Source organism: Dendrobium catenatum, unplaced genomic scaffold (genome assembly GCF_001605985.2).
Source record: "Dendrobium catenatum unplaced genomic scaffold, ASM160598v2 fragScaff_scaffold_1409, whole genome shotgun sequence".
NCBI lineage: Eukaryota > Viridiplantae > Streptophyta > Magnoliopsida > Asparagales > Orchidaceae > Dendrobium > Dendrobium catenatum.
The window spans coordinates 615,411-634,560 of record NW_021319871.1 but is presented as its reverse complement, the minus strand read 5'-3'; the positions used below and the strand labels follow the sequence as shown (position 1 = coordinate 634,560).

The 19,150-nt window shown below is 33.2% G+C and overlaps 1 protein-coding gene across 2 annotated transcripts; it reads left to right on the top strand.

The window, feature by feature from the left end:
• Positions 1-401: 401 nt before the first annotated feature.
• Positions 402-11,737, top strand: LOC110105866 (magnesium transporter MRS2-I). 2 transcript variants are annotated; one of them, XR_003702639.1, is made up of 11 exons: positions 402-836; positions 925-954; positions 1,061-1,214; positions 5,039-5,160; positions 7,459-7,533; positions 8,501-8,725; positions 8,820-8,864; positions 10,096-10,140; positions 10,249-10,298; positions 10,959-11,078; positions 11,324-11,737. XR_003702639.1 is itself a non-coding variant. In XM_020835534.2 (11 exons), exons 1-11 carry the CDS (start codon positions 591-593, stop codon positions 11,408-11,410), a joined length of 1,179 nt encoding a protein of 392 aa, XP_020691193.1. In that variant the 5' UTR covers positions 403-590; the 3' UTR covers positions 11,411-11,737. The 2 variants fall into 2 exon arrangements, 1 of the variants encoding a protein (XP_020691193.1); XM_020835534.2 differs by having other exon boundaries at positions 403-836; positions 10,249-10,278.
• Positions 11,738-19,150: the final 7,413 nt, after the last annotated feature.

The window sequence follows — 19,150 nt, the reverse complement described above, 5'->3', positions numbered from 1 at the left end:
TGCTTATGCTATTATAGGATTCTACCCGAATCCGACCTGTGATCCGATTTTGACAAGCCTATATATATAAAGAAAAAATATGTTTTATTTACAAAAATTAAATACGTTTAAAATTTTATCTGATTTAAAATTTAAATATTCTATAAATAAATATGTAGTAAAAAATGGACAACCAAAGGTCATAATCTTACGGCCACTCTTTCACCACAAAACGAACGGACCATAATTCTCGAAGACTACCGGACTTCCCCAAATCAACGCAAACCACGAAGTTCACCCACTTCGCCACCCAGGAAAATTTCGGCGTCAGAATTTCCATCAAACGGCCACGTCATCACACATTCAAAACCGGTGAATTTTTTGGTGCAGAACAAAACATGAATAAGATATGACAGAATTTGATTCCTTGAAACAGAAACTCTCGTCCCGCCGTGGAGAGCCCTCCTAGCTTCCTTTCGTATATATATATCCTCACTGTTCGAAGAGCATGTCAAGTTAGGGTTTTTGCGGGAAGTCATGTGATCTACGACTCGCCCTCCTTACAGCCTCACGGAATTTGGCGATTCTAGGGTTGCGGAGGGGGTGAGGGAATGACCAGAGACGGCATGGTGTCGGTGGCGGCGACGGTGGATTCCGCTAAGAAGAAGGCGGCGCAGGCGTCGAGGAGTTGGATTCTGATGGATTCCGATGGGGAGGGAACGATTCTCGACGTCGACAAGTATGCGATTATGCATAGGGTTCAGATTCATGCACGGGACCTAAGGATTATTGATCCAATGCTCTCGTATCCTTCCACCATTCTGGGTCGGGAGAAGGCAGTTGTTCTTAATCTTGAGGTTTGATGTGGATTTTTTTCTTAAACTTTATATTTTTTTTTAGCGTCAGGTATACTCTCTGATTTCTACTTTTTTGTTTGAGGATCAGCATATCAAGGCCATTATTACGGCGAATGAGGTGATACTCTTACCTTCTTTTAATCCTTCTGAATATGCCGCAGATTAGAATTATTTGCTTTAATCTTGTTTCTTCTATTTTTCCTAATCATCCATGTTTTAAGCAGGTGATGCTTAGAGATCCTTTGGATGATAATGTGATTCCAGTTGTGGAGGAGCTTAGAAGGCGTTTGCCAGTGAGGAGTTCTGCCAATCTAGCACAATCCGAGGCAAGAAAGAACCTGGGAAGGAATTATGATGCCGAACCTGCTGAAGAAGATGGTGAGTTATTAGAGTTGAGTCAACTTGCATGTCTAGTGAATTGTGAATTTGGGTTACAGGTATCATTTTAGAAGTAAAAAATTTAAAAAGTAGGACTTGTAGATTAGGAATAAAAAATGAAAACAACGGCAAGATATGTTTCCATCAACTAGTGGATTGTTGTGATAACGTACTTGTTTGAGTATCTACTATCAAACATATGGTTTTCCATGAAACTTTATCAGCAGTTTTGCCATAATGTTGTAAATCTCGAGTTATAATGACTAAATTAATGGAAATTTAGATCAACCAAATCAAATATGTTATTAGTTTTAAGCTAAGAGAGCAAAATGCCAGCGTTTGATTTTTTTTTTTGTTATTTTCATGGATTTTATTTAATAAAATATGGATATTTTTTTAACTTTAGGACAACTGAAATGGAAGGGAAATGATTATTGAGAAAAAGTAAGCGCTTAAGAGCATTAACAATAATTACAATGGGAAACATAATCTACAAGAAGAACGCAGGGAAAAAATATAAGAAAGTTTGCATGGTTCAATAAAATATATTATATGTTCATGGCTATGTTGAGAGAGATAAATGTGTTATAGTATTGAGAAAAAAATCTGATGCAAATATTTACCCTTGAATATTTTCCTCAATTTATCTCAATAGTATTCCCCCTTCCTCTCTCTCCCCAAACTTAAGCATGATTTCTCCACCAACTATGCTTCATTGGAGATAGAGGAAAGCCTATCACTTTCTATGTTATAGACCACCTCATCAATTACCAGCCCTTTTGACAGTTTTGACTTCTAGCTATCATCTTTGGCCTTTCAGATCGTTGCTTTCCACTCAGTAGATAAGTACTTATCTCCAATCACTCCTTCGACTACATTTCCAACCTTCGCCTTTACACCCGAATGAATTAAAGATAATGATTAGTAATGTTTTTCAACACCTTGCAATCATCTCTTTAATGCATAGAGGCAGGTAGGTAACTCACTTGTAAAGGTTAAGTAGATGGTATTAAATCGTAGGTAACATAATTATAAAGGATTTGTAGAGTTTGTAGGAATGGATGAAAAATATATAAAACAAACTCATGTAGTAGATTTTGGCTCCACATCTCAACAATCTCTTATTTTAATATGAAATTTTGATGTAATGTATTCAGAGAGTCATTTCTATCTGACACAACCTCTCAATCATCCATGGGAGTTGACTAAGGTTTTGTAGTACCTCAGTCCACAATGATAAGCTTGTCATCCTTTACAACCATTCTTGCATTGGTAAATTATTGCTCCTTGATCCTGAAATGTCATTTGCCCTATAATTTTCATCTGCCCATCCACCTGTTGGAAGCTCATGCTTTATTGAAACTTTATCATGCATTGCACTTTCAAAATTACCATTAATAGATGTAGCAATTGCTTCTACTATTATGGTGTTTGACAGCATATACATGGTAGCATTTTTGGCTTTATGTGCTATCACCATAATGCCTTAGGTCACCTTCGAAGAATCAAAACAGATGGTTGAGACGTATTTTTCATCAAATTGATCAATCAAGATTAAGTTTCTGTTCAATCTAATACCATTCCTTACATTATAAAGCTTCTACATTGTCTCATTACCCGTCTTAATTTGCAAATCAACACCCTCACAACATTCAAGAGTTCACCATCAAGAATATTGAATTTCCCACAACCTTCTACAAAATAGTTAGATAGCAAATCCTTTTTATATGGATTTAAATGAGCATGCACACTTGGGTTTATGATTCATGACTCCATCGGACTATCTGCACTAAGAACCAGTGCATCATAATATCATAGATATCTTCTGATGCGAGCGAAAAATATAGGGGACCTATATTTTTCGATCACAAAAGACACGACGGACTTCTACGGACGAAATTGGCTAAAGACGAGAAAAGAGACGAACAAACTCTTCAAATAAAACTAAACAAAAGAAAACTTACAACAATACAAACGACTCTTGCAAACAAAATGACGACACCCTAAAGTTGCTGCACTTGGAGAAGAAGGATACAGGTGGAGTGGCACTTGCGGAAAGACGAAAGAGGTTAGAAGCCCGAGAAGAAAGGTTGAAAAGAGCTCGCAGGATTTCCGGAGGGGATGAGAAAGAAGGGTGGAAAGAGCCCGCCCAAGAGGCATACACAAAAATCAACATCCCATGAAGGAAACCAAGGAGTCACTTCATGGGAAAAGACACTTCTTGGAATTCCAAAGGTCGGTTTGGAATTCCAAGAGTTAACATCAATTAAAAACATAAAAAGCATAAAAAGTACATTAAATATAAAGATAACTATGAGCTAAAAATCCTAGCTAATAATGAGCTAACCCCTAGTTCAATAAATGAACTAAAGCCTAGCTCATAAATGAGCTAAAATTCTAGCTCAATTGGATTGAGCTAGTAGACTCAAGGGAAGCCAAAATTTGATTTATTTTGGAGTTGACCCCCCCCCCCCTTTGTCTACATCATCTTCACTTGCATCATTTTCAGATTTCTCTATCTTTTTCGAACTCTAGTTATTATTCCTTTGTGGACTGCCTCTTTTCATGTGCCAGTTTTGCTACATCACTTGCCATGGCTTTGTTATTGCTCGTTTGTTAAGATTCAATAGACCTCCATTATTGTCTCTTTCAACACTTATTTCTCTACTCTTAAACTTCACAGCAGTAGAAGGACCTTCATCAGATTCTCATCTCTTGACGTCTTTATTTAAGATCAAATCACATACATCACTTCATTGACCCACATGAGTTGCTGACAACTATGAAGATCCTAGCCCAACTTTCTAGTAATGTTGATAACAATATAATGTATGAACTTCATCGTCAAAGTTAATATAAACCAAGCGATATCCTCACCTTTCCATCTTCATACTCCATTAATCACACTTTCCTCATAAAAGTTAAAATGCCTAGCTCCGATACCATTTGTTATGTAAAAATGCATGCTAGAGAGCAATGACAATCATGAGAATGAAGAAATTAATAATAGTATGCAAGCAAAACTCCAAGAAAATAACATAAGAAATTTTGCATGATTTGTTGAAAATTGAAATCCACCTACGTTCAGTCACACAAAGAGATGAGTATCCATTAGTCTAGAAACAAAAACTTGCCCACCCAAATTTTTTTCTCACTTTCTTCAGCATTCTTCCCTCTTTTTCTGTATTGTTTCCTATCCAAACCTGAGCATGATTCCTCCACTGGTTTTGCTCATCAGTGATAGAGTAATATTTATTGCCTTTGATGTTGAATCAACTTACTGGTCATAGCCTTTGTTATTTTCTTCTATCACCTCTAACCCATTCAGTGATCATTATTGACCACATAATAGAGAAATTGCTACGTATGACACCGTCCAAGTTAACTATTAATTTTTTACCAGTCCATCGTCCACTTTTTCTATCTTCACCCACACCCAGTTAAATGAAAGAGAGGAACAAGTGATACCCTTTAACATAATGTAACCATCTCTTTACATAATGCCTAAAGGCCGTAAGTAACAAACTTGTGGATTTTAAATTTATGGCATTAGGTGGGTAGTTAACATATTTATAGAGGCTAGAGGCCATAAGAATTTATGAAAAACAAATGAAATAAATTATTGCAGTAGGTTTTTAATTCGTATTTGCAATTTGTGTTAAAAATGTCTTCAAGTCTCAAAAAGGAAAAACATTATTTGCTGTTATTCTGAAAAATTTTCTGCTCAAAACAGTTTGAGATTAAATTATTGCAAATTTGTTACTGCTAGTTCCTAGAGTTTTTCATGTTTATCCCCTCGAGTTTTTTTATGCAATTCGGTGCAGAATCTCCATTTGAGTTTCGGGCCCTAGAAGTTGCTCTTGAAGCGATTTGCAGTCATCTCGATGCACGTGCAACAGAACTTGAAAATTCTGCTTATCCAGCTTTAGATGAGCTTATTTCAAAGGTTTGTTCAGTTTGTAAAGCCCATGATTTTCATGAATGATGATTTTTAGTTCCAACACTTATTAGTTTCTTGATTGAAGTCATTCTAATTTATTAAATTTCACATCATCCTTTCTTGCTGAATTTTGTTTTTGTTAGAGGCTACTACTATGTTAGAAGTTATGGGTGTCTTTTGGATATAGTTGGTTTAACTTGATCGTGAAATGCAATTTCCCAATGTTTAACCGCAATTTCCCAATGTTTAACCACCCTTATGCTTACTAATATGAATTTGTTTAATACAAAATGAGATCCTTCACACCCAAAGTCTTGAAAGGTTGATCTCATTCTTTAAGCTTTATGATGTTATTTTATAGGGCATTTATATACAAGACCAATGCTTTGAAACGATTAGCTTATAGAAATCAAATTATCTATCAGAGTTGGGGGGTGTAAATTTGGGTTGATTAATCAGGTTCGAGTATTACCCAAAATTGTCACAACTTGAATGTACGATCCGAATTGACCCATTTATTATATGGGTTAAAAATTTAACTCAAACTCGACCCATTTATTATATGGGTCAAAATATTTTACTCAAATATGATTTGATCTCAATTCGCCTAGCCCGAACTTGATCTATTTATTATATACATCATGCAATTTTTTTTAACAAACACAAACAAATTATCCTAAACGTAACTGTTTAACTAGACCCTAATATATTTAACCTAATCGCGAATAGTAATAAGATCAGGTTCGATAAAATTTTGGGTTTCTAGGTCAACCCAATCCCGACCCAAAATTTAGTCAAATTAGCCCAAATTTTATTTTCAAGGTTGGGTCCATCTTGGGTTATCATATGGTGTCATTTATTGGCTCCCCTAATTCGAGTCATCATTAGCTCTATGAAAAGTTGGAAGTATGTTATGAAAATCTCAAACACCTTCTAGATCTTCTTATTTATAGTTTTTAAATACATGCATGCTAGAATAGTAATAAAATTTTGGACAAAAATTAAATGAAGATGAGAGAATGGACTCACCAAACAACAAAAGACACATGCTTACACGGTTCGGTAACACTCGCGTTCATCCACGGCATTATAAAGAGCAAATATTTCACTAAGGGTGCATCAAGAATTTTCTCTTCAGGTAAAGCTAAAAAGATAGATAGAGAGATAATTTTATCTATGTAAATAATTTAAGAGATGATGCAACCATACCACCACCTACTGTGAATAAGAGGGTTGGATGTGGAGAATAAGATATTATTGATGTTATTACTTTCTTCCTTTCTCTAGTGAGAGAGCTTTTGCTTATTATGGCCAATATTAACAGCATATTCTTCTTGAAGAACCAGAACCACTCTTTTTTGCCATCACCCTCCTGCCACTCCCAAGAAAAATGAAAAAAATAAAAGGAAAAAAAGAATACTATTCTCTTTATTCTCTCTGTTGGTAGCCAACTCCTCTCTCTTTCTGTCCCACTTCTCTCCAGTTGATTGGGGTTTTGGAATGCCAAACCTCTTTCCTTGTAAGACTATATATAATAGTAATAAAGAATAGTCTTTAAGACAGAATTTATTATAAGATCCTACAACATATTATACAATCTTTCATTGTCCATAAAGATCTCCCAATATCAAAATTTATTAATTTGATGCAGCCCAATCACTTTGTGGACATGATCATCTTGGTAAGTGTTTGTATTAGATTTATGTAGGCTTCCAATACAACACTTGTCCCTATCTCAGTTCATTCATATAGCAATGAGCAAATTGAAAAATCATAGCTTATTTATAGTCCTTTGTTTGATGACTACAAAGGAGACGAGCAGCTCTTTACATATATAGCCATATAAGGTAACTTGTTTATACAAATATGTGAACTTCCTGAATTCAATTCTTTTATTTGCGTATATTAGTTTGTTTACTCGTTTTTCTTTATGAATCAATTTTACCACTGAAAGCTACTTGTGAGGAAGATTAGTATTTTCCATTTTGTGTTCAATTTTTAATATCTTTTTTAATCATGATGTGGTTGTATCCCATCACTTGATTTCATGAAGCATTAACCGCTGCACTGCAGTGCTTCTTAATGAGATTTCCTTGAATTGTAAAATATAAGCGTGGTATTTTTTTCCTCTTTTTATTTTAGTTATACAATAGTAAGTCAGGTATGTTTTTTTTTTTTTTTAAACTTTTCCATTCATGTTGATAAATATTCTCTAGATGGATAAAAACTGATAATTGATTTAGAGTGCCAGCTACATATGGGTTCTCAACATGCTAGTACTCCTAAAATGAGATTGTTTTGCAGATTAGCAGTCTTAACTTGGACAGAGTGCGCAAGCTAAAGAGTGGCATGACAAGGTTGACTGCGAGGGTTCAAAAGGTAGTCTGAGATAGGTTTTCATTCTCTCGATACAGAAAAATTTGGTGCTTTAGCATATTCCTTCATGTATTCTTTTGGTTGTTGACTGATCGTCTTAAGGCAACTGGTTTGTTATGAGTACAAAAGAAAGAGGTTGGGGTTAAATTTAATTCACCTTGACCGTCAAAAACCAGTTGCTTCCCTATGCTACTCAATAAAAAAATTTTAAATTATTTCCACTTGCCTCAGTTTTTTTTTTAATGTTTTTTTTTGTTTTTTTTCTTTTATTATGAACAAGTTTAATTTTTGAGCTCGCTGAAATTGTGCATTGGAGCTTGATATCTACCAAAGAGTGAATTGGGAGCCTGAGCATTCATTTTCATATTCGTTCTTTGAATGCAGGATAGTAAATGAACAGATTCCATTAAATTTAATTATCTTAATAATTTTATTGATATTATTGATCCTGCCCTTAATAATGCAAACAATTTTTTTTATCAAGCCTATATTTTAGGTTAAGCTATGAAATATGTTATTCAAATGTGGTTACGAAGCACATTATCTTATAATAATTAGATTATTCTATAAGGAATAAGAAATAAAATATAACCGATAAAATGAATTCTACTTCAAAAGATGCATCTATCGTATTATTTTTGGTTTAACTTATCTAAGTGGATTATATTACAATGAAATAATTTTACAGACTAATAAAGTATAATATGTTCGACCAAAAAAAAGTAGACTTTTATTTTTTTAATGATTTTTATTTTGATTATTTTTTTATTTTTCTATAAGATTCTCTCTACATATTCTTGTTTCTCTCATCCTTAAGCCCCGTATGTTTTATACTGCGTTTTTTAACCCTAAAATACATTTAGCAGTTCAAGTTATGTTTTGTTAATGTTTTCTACGTCCCTTAGTGAATGCATAGTTTAAAGGTTTTTCTTTTCAATAATTTCATTGATACCAAGGTTATCTTCTCCAGGTAAGAGACGAACTTGAACAGCTACTGGAGGACGATGAAGACATGGCTGACCTTTATCTCTCAAGAAAATTGGCAGCAGCAGCATCGCCTGCTAGTTCTGCTGCTCCTAACTGGGTGCCTGCCTCTCCGACAATAGGCTCGAGAATATCCAAAGCAGGAAAGACAAGTGTGGCGACATTTCATGGAAATGATGATGATGTTGAGGAGCTTGAAATGATACTAGAGGTTTTTTAACAAGTTGATTTTTAACATTAGTTTTTTTTATTAAAATGGCTTATTTTACATGTTTAATTCCAAACCATCACTGAATACTGTGCAGGCATACTTTATGCAAATTGACGGCACCTTGAACAAATTGAACACGGTATGAAATCTTGATGATGCAGGATTGATATTAATAGGGTTCTACTAAAACTTTTTTAGTTTTCATAAGTTACTTTTCTATGGGGGCTATTTGGCAACGGGATTTATGCCCGGTTTGAGCAGGATTTACGCTAAATCCTGCCAAACAGGTTTTATGGCGCCGTTGGAAGTTAGGGCGGAATAAATCCTCTGTATCGTCGTTTTTGTCATATTTACGAAATCCTGCAATTCGGCGGACTTAAGATTTAAGGGAGGGTGAGAGCGGACAGCGGAACATGACTTCCAGCATAAAGTTACAAATAACCACCTTAAATCTGATTACATTGCCAAACAACTCCAGAGGATTTAGCAGGATTTAACCCTTACGTTATCAAATAGTTTCCAGGATTTAACTTCAGCAAATTTACTAAATCTTATTATTCAAGTTAAATCCTACTTGTTGCCAAACAGCCCTTTAAGGTTGTACATAGCTTTGTAGAGCCCACATTTTGTGATTTTATGGTTGTCACAGCTGTGCACAACACCAAACTTGATGAAGTTGTTTAAAAAAAAAAATTGTACACAGCTTACGCAGCACCAAGAATAGAAGTTGTCAAAAAGCACCTATACACAACTGTCTGTGGCCTTTTTTTCGTTTTTCAAACCCATACATAAATATATACAGTTCCAAAACCTGATGAAGCTGAAAAAAAAAAATTTATATGCAGTTGTGTACATCATGCAAACTTGTACACAACTATGTCTACTAAGTGTGCACAGTTATGTACAACAAAAAAAGAAAAAAAGAAAAAAAAATTGCTGTCATTTTGTGTTTCTAAAGGTGAAATCAGTTAGTTTTAGCATCAAAATTGGAAGATTTTGCCAAAAATGTTATAAACATTGTACACGGCTGTCCATTTTTAATTTTCAAGGCTGCACATAGCTTTGCACGGATATTTAAAGAAACAAAACTGTGATTTAATAATTTTGCTACTTTTACTCTTATAAAAATGTGATAAACACACAACTCACCTTGGTCTCTTAGTTGAGAGCTAAGGCTAGTAATTAAGAGGTCTTGAGTTCGAGTCTTGTGCATGCGCTGTGTATGTGAATCTGCTTTAATTGGCCTAACTTTTCCAAAAAAAAAAATGTTATAAACAGACAAGATAACTTGTAAATGATCCTTCCTATAACTGAACGTTTCTTCTTTATTTTTTTTTACACTGGCCAAATTCTCATTCTATTTTTTTCAGTTGCGAGAATATATCGATGATACTGAGGACTACATCAATATTCAGGTAGTTGGAGGAATACGAGGAATTCTACTTATTTATTTCCGTTATATTTATCCAGTTCCATTCGCTGAATCATATGTGACTTTTGTTTTTCTTTTGTGTTTTTTGCAGCTTGACAATCACCGAAATCAATTGATTCAAGTAACTTTTTCCCTTACCATGCAAGTTATTCGGGCATTTTTCATTCTTGATAAATTTGTATTTACGTAGAGATCAGTACAATATTAACATTTACTGATTATTCATTTATTTCACATATCTCAGTATAAATTAAAAAATTTTACTCTTTTTTTATCAAATATTATTTAGAATATTCTGATCCGTTTTTTCTCATAATTTGACAGTATGGATGATTTATTTATTTATTTTTTAGACATTTATGTTAGTTAAGACAAATTTACACACATATCACATACAGTCATACACAAACTTTGAACTCAGACTTTTTGGTTGATAGCCAGAACTTCTTACCAATAGATCAAGATGAGTTGCATGTGATTTAAGCTTCGTTTGGGACAACTTTCTTCTTGCTTCTTAAAGCGGCTTTCTAGTACTAAAAAGCCGCTTTAAGAAGTAGTAAGAAAAATGTCCGAAACGAAGCCTTAATTTTCTGCTAGCACTCGTATACTCTACTGAATTCGCACTGAATTTTCATTTGATATGATTTTTGGCAGCTGTTGTAAGGCTTAACACCCTGTCTCACTCATCATAGAAATTTACAAGGGCAAATTAGTTTCTACATGAAAGGCCTATGAAATTAAAAAGCTTAAAGCTTTTACAACAATAAACCCTAATTATATCTTATTTTTTTGTCTTTTCAGTTGGAGCTGTTCTTGAGCTCTGGAACTTGTTCTCTTACCGTGTACTCGTTATTAGCCGGAATATTTGGCATGAACATTCCATACTCTTGGAATGACGACCACAGCTACGTATTCAAATGGGTATGCGCCTCGCGCCCCTTTTTCTTTCGAAAAATTATTAGGTGCGGAGTGCACACCGTCCGCACAAACACTGAGTACCTAGCAGTACCCAGCGGTACCGAGCGATACCGAATACAGGTACCGCTAGATACCCCATACTTGTGCGCACTCCGCATCTAATAATCTCTCTTTTCTTTCATTAATTTGTCTTCCTGAACTTAGCTTCTCCAGATGAAATACCAAATATTTTCCATTTGAATTCCCAGGTTGTCATCTTTTCAGGAATCTTAAGCGCCATTCTGTTTTTAGGTGTGCTGTCATATGCTCGTTTCAGAGGTCTCATTGGAACTTAGCTAATTTTGATCAGAATGGCTTAAAAAATTTGATTCGTGATATTTATATTATATTTAAATTTTAATTTGCAGAAATTTAAAAATAAAAAAAATATTTACATGTAATTAGAAACAAATTATCATTAAAAAAATGGACACGTGTCACTTATTTATGATCATTCTGATCAAAATTGGATCTTAATGTTCCCACTCACTTTTTATTCGAGCATAGAACCTGTTCTTCAGGCTTTTGGCCGTGTTCTTTTTCCTTTCTTTCTCTCAAGTTTTTAACTTGTGAAATTTGTATATTTCTGCTTTATTTGTGGATAGCCCAGAGCACCTGCATTAAGATAACTCCTAATGGCCCTACTTTTTTTTTTTTTCCCAATCGTCCTACTTGATAATTTAGTTAAAACTACATTTGGTGCAACTTTTAGTTCCAGTTTTCTCACTGTTTTTTAACTAAAAATTATTTTAAGAAGCAATAATAAAGCAGTCTCAAATGAAGATTAAGGTTTCATTTGAGACTCATTTGAGATGGATTTCTTATTGTTTCTTAAAGTAGCTTTTTAATACAAAAAATTTTAGGATGATTTTTTTATTGTTTTTTAAAATAAAATTTTAGTACAAAAATTTATTAAAATTCTATTTTAATAATCAATAAAAAATTATCCCAAATGATGTTTAAATCTCTTCTTAACTATCCATGCTATGGTTGTCACCGTTGTTATAGTCCATTCAAATACTCGGGAGTAAAATAAATAATACAGAGAACTATCATCAGCTGCCACGTTTACTTATCAACAGTCTCCTTGTCGAAACCAGTGTTTGGAATCACCAGGGCAGTGTTTTATTTTTAATATTTTTTTTATTCATTAAATTTACCTTAAAATAAATAGTTACCTCATCAATTAATTAAATAAATATAATAGATAAATCAGAATACTTTTATTACATTCTGCTTGTATTATCATTTTATGATGGGCATATGGTATTATTGTAGTTGAGAGCAAAGCCTGCATTGGGTACTGATACTAACCCATGTATCTAATCATACCCGGTTAACCCAATGGGAATGGGTATAGGTGGGTATGGGTATGCCTATGGTGGCCTTATAGGTAGGTACTCAACAAGGGGGATCAATTGATTTACTTTGCTAATTATCATATGATGTATATTATTGTAATCCTCACTTCGCAGTGGACAACATTGAATCGCGTTGCGACCATGATAAATTTCAATATGCAGCTTGAAAGTTTACAGTCATAGCAAAGTGCAATAAGCCTCAATACCATAAATTTACGGTGGATCGTGTATACAAAGCATGTAAAGTGGGTGGGTCTGGGTGGATGCTACATCTCGAAAGTCACCATGGTAAGCGTGGGTATCCGATCAGAACCCCATGTAGAACTTTCGTTGAGAGGAAGAGAGAAAAAAAAATATCATTTATTTATTTATTCATGTCACACAACATATATATTCTTTATTATTTTGAAGAAGAATGTTTCTTATAGGTTGGAGAAAAGAAAATATTCAGCCAAAACATCCGATCAATTTTATTAAATATATTTAATTTATTTTTTAAGAAAAAAATTATAATAAAAAATTATATAAATTAATAATTGAAATTGAAATAGTGTAAAAAAAAAGTAAAATTAATAATTGACTTTCATAGAAATCGATACTCGTTTCTTAGGGGAAAAAAATATTTTTTTTTATTAAGAAACTGGTATATATATAGAGTACCGATTTCTTAAGGATTTTTTTTTTATTAAAACGTATGAACATTTTCTATTGAAATTGAATAATGAAGTTCCGGTTTCAATGGTATCTGGAAACCAGATAATTTAATTTTGGTTTCTATTGAAACCGAATAATTTAAATCTGTATTTGCTACTTTCTAGATTTTTTCGTTAACATGCTCCTTAAGCTAATTTAAATTTAAAATAAGCTCCTTTTTACAAATTGGTCATTCAGATTTCATAATTAAAAAGTAGTCATAATGAGTTTTAAAAATTTTAAATTTATTTTGAGATAAAAATAATATAAAAATTAATTGCCTATTCATAAATTAAATTATCTTAAACTGGGTCTAAAGATTTTAAAATGCATCATGATCGACATCAAAATATTGAAGAGGCACTCAAAAATTTAAGTGATGAAGCATCTATACTGATGCAGATTAAAATGGAAAAGTATCAAAATCTAATTTAGGACTATCTAAATTTTGATTTAACAAACTTGTGGTTGAGCTATAACATCTTGGTGAGATGAATAGTTTAGTACCAAAAGTAATCTAGTTCAAGTCTAAATGAGACCAAATCAAGCACTTAAAGCTTAAATAAAAAAATTGAGTCATTATTTGGATGATGAAATAATATATAAATATTGCACGTTTATAATCAATATAAGTGTAGAGACAATATAAATCCAAAGAGCTCAAGATCACCTAATTTTGAAACTATAATTCGTATACATCAAAATCATATTTATATATTCATATCTAAAAAAATTTTATGCATAATAGTCTGGAGATCAATCACTATACATCATTCTATCTCGCTCTGCTCATGACTTCAAAAGAATAAACTAAAATTTAGAAAATAAATTAAAAACATGGAAAAATCTAGCTTGTCTCACTTCTCTAAATCCTGAACTTCCTAAAAATATGTAAGAATTAAGAAGTGAGCTAACAACTCAGTAGGTTAGGTTACCAAAACTTACGATTACAATCAATACAAGATAATAGAAGCAGTATGCATGTAATTATTAAATTAATATCAGTATGAACATGTAGCTGTAAAAATATATATCAATTAATTTGAACAGTGTAATCTTACATGAGCAATGTAAATAAGGTGATTCAAAATCAGTGATCAATAACCATATAAAAGATCATTTGTCAATACTTTTTTTAAAAAAAAAAAATTTCTATGTCCATCATTTACAAAATAGTTTATATTTTATTTTATATAAATTAATACACTTTTATATTATGTGCATGAATATTGTATGCATGTATATAATTGTTTCTATCAAATACAATGTATCGATGATAAGTCTTATCAATCCACTATAATGTCATATGCTGATATGTATATACACGTCATATAACATTAATATCATAGACAATACATATAATGTATATCATATAACTCATATATATCGTGTGCCCTTGTATCAATCATATCAACAATATCATATGTCAATATCGGTCATTCGTGTATCCTTTTATATATCATATCATGTCACTTATGTTATTTATCATATATGCTCATGTAATATGTATATGCAACCAAGATAGGACGCCTAGCTACTTGTAGTGTTTTTTGTGTATAATATCATGTACGTCAATCCTATAGGAATCAGTCTCAATTATATTAATCTTATTGCCATAAATCAGTCTCATATCACATGTCTCAAATGACAAGTCTCAAGTCAGGTGGCTTTCACGTAAGAAGTTATCACTTCATGTTCTTCTACATATCATATTATGTTAATCAGTCTCTCTATATCTCACTTTTCATATCACTTAGGAATACACTATAAACCATATTTAAAGGAAAGCCCGGTGGCCCACCTCATACATAGAATAATATATCTCAAGCCAACTTGAATTAGTCAAATATTTTTCAATTAGTTTTTCTTTCCTTGACACACATTTCACGTTAGATAGATCATATACAACCAATATAGTTATATTACTATACACATTAATATGCTTGTAATATACTAAAAATGCATGTTTTACTAATTGAAAGTAAAGGAATGCATATCATGTATTTTAAATATAAAGGTGATATATTGGAACACCTACTAATTAATTATGATACAGTAACACCTATTATGATGCAATCTAAAATAAGTAACTCACTTACTGTCTATATTTGAACTCATCTGCATGCGTCTAGGATTGCTTTGTATGAATGTGAAGATCTCATGTGTTCTGAAGTGGGGTCCCAAAGGATTGCATGCACGTTAGTAAAATCTAAAACTTTGCCCCTAGAGTGTTTGGTGTTGAGTTAGGCGGTGTCACAACACTGAGCACTTTGGAATTTTAGCAATTAATTTATGTTGCGCCATTTGGCATGGAGTTGCGGCGCTCTGGCGTGGGTGATTGGACGACACAGTTCTTGGCCAAAATTTAAAAATACAAATATCATTTTCCACTAAGCTAACCTACTCCCTTCTCTTAATTAATTGATGAAAATTTTGTAGAAAATACCTAAATGTTTAAAATTATCGTATTTGCAACATACATAAAGTTGCCTAACAAATTATCCTCATTTTTTGCTAATGAAATTATAAATTAAATAATTTTTTTTAAATTTTTTTTTTGTTATTTTTTAAAATTCAGATAGTCAAATGTAACCTATCTCAACTAGAACAGTTTTCAGAACTAGACCAAAAGTTAAAAATGATTTGATGTAGCCTAGAATAAACTCTCTATATAAAATTTCTCCTATCTTTTTCTCTAGACAGAAGCTTTGAGGGAATGGAATTAATTAAATAGTTGAAAATGATAGTATTAATATAAAAATTCAACCTAGCGTCACGGTACCCAATTGAGCGAGCGCTGTAGCTCTCCATCTAAGAGCCTATAGCACCGCAGCGCTACCCCTAGCAGTGCAGTATGAGTAAATTTTCAAAATTCTAGAAAGCCCAGTGCTATAGTGGCGCCATCTCCAACGTTGAAACGCTCAAGGGGGGAAATTTCACATTTGTTAAACATGCAAATGGACCCCAGAGACGCACTTTAAAACACATACAAGCTCTCACTTGCACATAAATCATGCTCAAACGCATGTAAAAATTCAATGGCATTTTGAATCAGGTTGGGTCAGAACATTTAGGTATCACAACTCTCCTATGTCTTATGCCTTTACCTTAAACATGTGCTTAAATATGAACTACTATTGAAAATATACTTCAATAAATGAGTTGTTTTCAAGTTATTTAGATTTAGAACGAAATGCACTACATTACCATGGAAAGACCAATCCATGACTTGACATTTTTTCCCCATCAAAACCAAAATTAAATCCAAAGCAAACGATGGATCGTGATCTTACCTTGATCTTGAAGGTGTCATCCTCTACACACTTAATAGGCTCTCTCCATTTTATTAAGTGTTTAAAAAACCATTAAAACAAACCTCCAATAAATTTCTCTCAATGATCCTTACTCCCTACCTTGTATTGAAGAAAATAATCTTATAGCAAAGCTACCCATGAGCTACATTCACTCCACCCATGAGCTACCTTCACTCCAAATCTTAGATTCTTACACCATTATTGCTACACCCAAAGGTTATATTATCCTAACCACTCATGTAATACTAACAACAATAGAGGGTACACCTCATTCCAACAATCACAAAGCAGGTTGCTCCCCACTCTCTAGTCATCAAGTGAATTGAACATCTTTCCCCTAGTAGTGCGCCAATTTTGTAACAAGATAGACCATTATGACATCCATTAATAATACAAGCTATGCATCAACTACTTGCGCATCATCCCCTAGAATTTATTTATTGTCTCTCTACATTCAGCTGGGAACTATTACCTCGGCATGAGAGCAACATTCACTTCATCGCTGACCTGTAGCAACTGCATCAACCCATATCATATCACAGGGAAAAATAAGTACTTATCTAAAATGGATAGTCTATTCCTATATTTACCATGAGGTACATATACTACTTCCCACACCCAATAGATTATCAGTAGAATATGATTCAATACTACTTACATTGCTATTCCTAGTATTCCAAGACTTGTAACACCCAAACCACATTTGCCTCCTTAAAAAGGTTGTACATAAGCTTAAAAAAATCACTTAAGCAATAGTTTTCAACCTTAACCAACAAGTTGCCTCAATAAGGATTTATCTTCAGCTTAGTTGGCCCTCCTTCATAATCTACCAAGCCAATTCCAATTATTTATATATTTTGAACTACACCAATGATATCCAATGGACCGATAAAATATGATACTCCAGCCACCTTAGCTCCGTGGAACAACTAACCGCCTCATTTCACATGAGAAACTTAGGTAACACATTAAAATTCTTTGTCATAATGGTTTCACCAACCCTTATGTGTTCCTACACCAAGCTCCATATGAGCTAGACCTGCTCCAATGCTTGGTATGAACGACTTCAAAATCCTTCATAATCCTTTATCAACCAAAACTACACTCATGGAGATATCCTAGACCAAACTTGCTAGCCACACCTTGAATATACACTTAATTGGTTTGTCGCAATACCTAACCATCACCCAACTTTATTTATCTTTCATAATAAACTGACTTTGCCAAGCAATTCAAAAATCCCTTTGCTCCTAATATCAAAAGACTCAAATGTCTTTTCCCTTATCTCCAAGGGGCTACATATTATGACACTCCCATTCGCAAGAACACTTTGAATATTTTCACATATGCCAATGTAGGCAGGGCTAGCTAAACTCTCGATATATGGTTTGCATCTAGTTATTGTGTGTTTCTTAGCAAAACTCTAGTCTTGAAGTGCGTTAAGAAATAATTTAGTGGCTAAGACCTGCAATGCTTTATGTGATAACTTTTAACCACCACTTATATTATACCATTTTGACGTCCACTCTATAAGTGTGGGTTTCCTATCTCTTCTACAACATCTCTCAACTATGAATTTGTGATAAATTTTCGCTCTGGCTCTTACAAATAAGCCGATCTTCAATGCTCATACAAACACACAATTAGATTGAATATTAATTTATTAGATAATACATCAAATCCTAATATATTATAGTTTCTACTTAAGATCAACTTGCCAATATTTTTATAAAGCCTTCACAATAAAACACTTTTGGAATACAATGTAAAAAGATTACAATGTAAAAGAAATACTTTATAGCTATTTGGACGAGTGAAAAAGGAATGTTGGACTTGACTTTTTTTTTTGAAGTAAAGTGAATGCTATATAAATTGTAAGAAGATTGTAACCAGGGTGGTTGGAGGTTGGGCGGTGGGGTGGCAGATGGCGGGAGGCAAACAACGACGGGGCGGTGGACTATTGGGGGCGGCGGGCTGGTAGCATGTGGTGGTGGAGACGACGATCACCAGGGTGATCAATGAATCACTTGAGCAATGTAAAACATTCTTAATTGTTCTTGATTAAGTTGGGAGCGATTCACCTAAAAAATGAACTAAAATGGATTACACTGCTATTATTTTACTTTACAATGGATTTATTTTTCATCCAACCAAACACCAAAAAATGAAAAAATAATACATTTACTACCAAACAACCCCAAAGTGTAACTTTTTATTCTATCCCACTTTCTAAGATCCACATGCAGTCTATTTGAATTCTTTTTTTTTTCTTTTTACTATACAAATTTTAATCTTATAAATAATTAAGATTAATATTTATATGTGATTGATCTTTTAAGAAAATAATAAAGTTTTTTTTTAAAAATTACAACTTTAAGTAAATAAATCGGCTTTACATAATTCCTCACTGTCAGCACGTCGTCTACAAATTATGGGCGATTGTGCTAATTAAGGGTGACAATTCGTGTCTACAGGTCGAGTTCAGGTCAAATCCGACTTTGACCCTATAGTTTTTGACCCGACCTTGTTCATATTCGGGTCACCGACCTGTAAGCAATTTGATGCAAGAAATTTGGAAAATAAATTTGCAATTAAATACATGAAATTTGATAAGGTAAAGTATACTAAAAACTTGTAAGTATTATATAAATTGTTTACAAATTACAAT